We start from the raw sequence: 4,947 nt of genomic DNA on the forward strand, positions 1-4,947 counted from the left end.
AATTTACACAATGGATGAAAAGCACCGTTATTGATACACATAACAGACGTAGAAACGTGAAATTGCCACCATTTTGAAGTATAATGGCATATTAAATAGAAGGCTTATAGCCTTAACAAAGAAATGGCATGTCTCGTCGCTCAAATCAGACACACACGGAAAACTGTCCGTTTTTCACATATGAGGGGAGAGTGAAATTGAATCGAAAGAGTAACCAGATACCGTGTATGTCTGCTTGATGCTGAAGAAATGCACATTTTCCAAGACACAGACACTCCTATTAGGCCTGAAGTCAAATTGCGCAGGAAGACTATATTCTTCACAATTTAAGCTCCATTTTTGACAGGGAAGGCTAATTAATTTGCTTTTTCCAATTATTTTTTGTTTCCAAAACGTATATTTCATCTCAAAGTTGCTGATTTATTACCACAGTCTATCGTGAAGCAGACCACACGTTCCACATTTTTTATGAGGATTTTCCTTTATCAACATGTCATTCTTTTAAACTGTAGGCTAAACAAGTCCACATACTGTGTAGGCGTATAACAACAGAAAACACTTGGAGTGTTCTTTAACGTTTGAGAAGCACAAAAAATATATTTGCGTAACAAAATATTCGTAAATCGGAAACATACATAGGCCACAGTATAGGCCTAATATTCTACAATAGTCTGTTCAACGTTAGTGAGTGACAAAGGATGGATGCTGCAGCGGTAGGCTATGTTGAGCTAGGCATCTATAGCAGAGTGCCCCGCATCCTTTCTTCCTACTGGAGAGAACATTTCAATGCTCATTAATCAAAAACTCGTCGCTTTCAGACTCCTCACTGAGTCCACCTCCTTGTGAACAAAGCATTTGCATTCCAAATTCTAGAAACACATTTCAAACTGAGAGGCCAAACTTTGGTAGATGTACAAAGAGCACATAGCCCTGGCTTAATAAATATCACGGAATGAGAGGGACGAGGGCGCGCTTAGACAACGAATCTGAGCCACCGAAGGTATCATTAGAGGCGTCAAGAGAAAGTAAGTGGGTCTGGAAATGTGTTCAATGCAATTCAATTCCTCAGATAAGAAAAGCATTATAGACTGATTCAACGTCTGGATGAAATTAAACAAAAGTAATTCGCGAAAGCTGTTTATAGCACATGATTAATAATTTGCATTTTTCTAATATGTTAAAATAGAATCTCAGCCTTTTAATTACTTTGATTGTATGCCCTACATCAGAGGCACTGAAGTACCATCTTGTTCGACACAGTAGATGGCGGCCATTTTAACCCTCGGTGAGCTTGTCCTTTCATCTTTCCTCATACATTTTCTCCATCCAGATAACGATGACGTTGATACCTTGATATAATGGACTTTGCGCACAGCACCCAACCAACGCTGGAGCTATTATAATGGGGGTAAAGCCAAAAATAAATCTCTCTCCAAAGAAGGAAGCCAATTCAAATAAGGATTCAAAGAGTGAATTAAGATTAAATGTACGTTTGATCCTTCCATAAAGGGTACGTGGCACCTATGATTCCTTCAGTGATATTTTCGTTTTATATATGACATGGACACACCATAAAGGTGAAACAGATTGCCCACGTGCGCCATAACGTTAATAGGTTTATGATGGGTAATGGCCCTGGGATGGTTTGTCCATATATTTTATTTAGTCAACAATATGCTTGTCATTCAAGCATACTCTTCAGTTCATAATTGCAAGATTATTATGAAGCTTATAGCTACTACAAAGGAAATTAAGAGGGACATACATTTCTTGTTTACAGTGGAGTGTGCAGTAAGAGTGTGCAGGTGGAGCCTATCATTGGTCACGCTACAGCATCAACCAAGAGCAGCTTTCTCTGTAGTTCCCGCCAGTCCCCCTCTCACATGGTTGTAAACTAAGGTCTGTCTCCATATGGTTCAAATAAGTTCCAATTAGTTATTGTACAGAAGTCCCACTATGTTATTTTAGACTATTCTCATATATCTCGAAATTGTATTTGGTAGGCCTATCCGATATTGGTGACAGAAACTGTACTATTCAGGAGGCATTTAGAGTACTTGGCTGTCAGCATAGTGTGTATCTGGGCGGCACATTATCACTTGAACATACATAGCTAAGTATCCTTCTATCAAAATGTTTTTTGTTGTTGTGCATGGCTAGTCATATATCCGTGGACCCCCATCATTTCAGTCACTTTGTCGGCATTTGCGGTGCAGGCCTGTGCATGCTTTGTGGTCGCTAGGCCTACTTCAGAAAAACTGTGTGTGGGAATTCGGCATGTATTTAAACAATAAAACATGTATTGTTAACATGATAATGTGTCAAACAGTTTGTTTTGACACAGAAACACTGCCAACGTTAACTTGTTTAGTATAACTTTTACGAGTAAAGAAATATATAATAGATATACATTTTACTGCTTCCCTGTTAAAGTATCATATGGGCATATAAATAAATATGATATTGTCATTATTGATTATCGTTACTAGTAGTACAGGCCCTAGTAGGAGTAGTTTTTTGTTATTGTTATCGTAGTAGGCCTAATCGTAGTAGTGGTGGTAGAGGCATGCCAGCGCGTCTTTTACATTTTCACACATAAAACGGGTAATAATGATTACAATTACAAAACATTGGATGTCTAAAACCAACCCATTCCTGTTTACTTCACAATAACTTTAAACATGAGCTTATATACACATTATAACACAAACGATGATGATTGTTATGACGTACACAGTATATCCGTCATTTATATGGAAAGTACTTGGCAGTTATAGTCCATGCACATCCTTGCCGGTCCGTAGGGAACGAAGTTAAGTGCAGCTCACTTGGGTGCTCCACTTTGTGGCCCTGATTGGATAAAAGGGGCCCAGACCACGCCTGCTCAGTAGTGGGTCATATTTACATGTTGGGCCAGGAAGTACAGTAGGCTAACTAATGAGGACAAGGGGCGCTGGAAATCATTAACCTCTGGTGGATTTACAACGCCGACTTACAAGGGCCAACATGAGCTCGTATTTAGACTTATACTCGGAAGGCGACATGATGCCATTGCCTGTGAAATTCTGTCACGACGAACACAAACCAGGGATACTTCAGTACCACGGGGAGATAGTTGGGAGACTTTCGTCAGGTATGCTGGACCACCAGAGCAGCAGTCGGTCGATATCAGGAGGAGTGCATCATCAAGGTGTGTTTAAGGTGCCACGCGATAGCGACGCATCTGTATCTGATGGCAATTACGTGGATCAGGGACTTGCTTATAATTTGGCGTATGGATGCTACAACGACGTGGAACAGAACAGGGTGCATACCCAGTGCGTGAACTCGGCATATTCAGGAAACGGTCCTTTCCCCAGCCATCCCACAGAGACCTACTACCACGATATTAGAGAAACAAACCAGCAGTGGCAGAGCATAAAGTTATCGCGAGGATTCGTCAATGCCAGTCATCAGACTGCATCACCATCCCATGAGAATTGTCCAAGAACTGGTCCTAGGCAAGAGGAGCCGCAAGTTTTGGCAAATACATTTGACTGGATGAAAATCAAAAGAAGCAACCCCAAAATCAGTAAGTAAATGCTACTCTATAATTGAAAAATAAAACATATAATTGATTAACTTTAACTGACTATAAAGACTCAACCTGACATTGTTATTTGACTATTTTACAGGTAAAGCTATTGAATATGGATTATCGAACGCCGGATCAATTCCAAGAACAAATTTCACAACCAAGCAGTTAACAGAATTAGAAAAAGAATTTCATTTCAACAAGTATCTCACCAGGTCAAGAAGGGTTGAGATAGCTCATAGTTTGCACCTGAATGAAACCCAGGTGAAAATATGGTTTCAAAACAGAAGAATGAAACAAAAGAAGAGAGAGAAAGAAGGCCTTACTGGGATGTGCGTGCCTCCCATATCGAAGACCTTGGACTCGTCCCCATCATCAGAACTCAACTCTCCAGTTTCATCCCCTCCCTGCTCCCCCATCACGCTCTCCCACAGCGGATAACTGGAGGGGTTGAGCACATCATTGTGGTTTACTCAGATTTCTGTTGTCACCTTAGGCTTTTCTTATCTGTTTTAAGTAAGATACACCCACTAATTGCACTAATGTCTTTTATGATATTAAGAATTAACACGGTGCCTTTTGTTAAGTTATCTGACTGAGGGAAAGTTCCAACATGTTGTGAATGAAATTGTTTGTGAAGTTTCAATCAAGGGCCACTGTTTGTGTCTTGAACTATAATTGCCTTACTTATTGATGACTGATCGAAGCGTTACACTGAATTCACCAAATATTAAACCAAATGCCTTATTATGGAAAGAGTATGTTTATAAAATCAAGTGTGAATCAGACATTTGCAGGGGGAAGCCCCGAAGTGTTAGAAGTGATGCAATGCAAGTGTTAATAAAATGTCAATTAAGTTTACATCATTCTCAACCTACTCTCCGACTTCTATCATGAGCTATACAGTCTATTTAACTACCCATGTACTGTATGTCTATGTCACCCTGAACGAACCAAATATGTTTTAGCTAAAAGCCATGGTGTAAAGTTGTGCTCAGGATATTTCTTCAGTCTGCTGAAGAATGCACTAACGCTCAGGTTTAAATATACGATTGTTGAGCATAATAATAGCATCATTGAAGAGTCACTGCAGTTATACCATTTGAAGTGACAGCAATTAATAAAATACATATAACTCATATCGACATTCATGTTGTATTTAGTCTCAGATTGAAAACGCACCTTTCATGAATGTCAATTTTGCAAATGGTTTGTCCATTTTCAACTACAAACAAAGTTCCGTGTGTGTCAAAATTCGTTACAAACCTGTACTGTGTTGCTCACGCAGCGTTTGTGTGGCAAACGCATTACAACTAAAGGCTAATGTTAGGACTACACCCCCTACCCATCTTTTATTTTACAATGAAAGCTTC

General features: G+C 39.5%; 1 protein-coding gene across 1 annotated transcript; it reads left to right on the forward strand.

The window, feature by feature from the left end:
* Nucleotides 1–2,942: 2,942 nt before the first annotated feature.
* LOC124042899 (homeobox protein Hox-A1-like) lies at nt 2,943–4,060 on the forward strand. Its single transcript, XM_046361031.1, has 2 exons — nt 2,943–3,571; nt 3,675–4,060. The coding sequence occupies exons 1-2, from the start codon at nt 3,007–3,009 to the stop codon at nt 4,013–4,015; spliced, it is 906 nt and encodes a 301-aa protein (XP_046216987.1). The 5' UTR covers nt 2,943–3,006; the 3' UTR covers nt 4,016–4,060.
* The last annotated feature ends 887 nt before the right edge of the window (nt 4,061–4,947 follow it).

Source organism: Oncorhynchus gorbuscha, linkage group LG09, assembly GCF_021184085.1.
Source record: "Oncorhynchus gorbuscha isolate QuinsamMale2020 ecotype Even-year linkage group LG09, OgorEven_v1.0, whole genome shotgun sequence".
Taxonomy (NCBI): domain Eukaryota; kingdom Metazoa; phylum Chordata; class Actinopteri; order Salmoniformes; family Salmonidae; genus Oncorhynchus; species Oncorhynchus gorbuscha.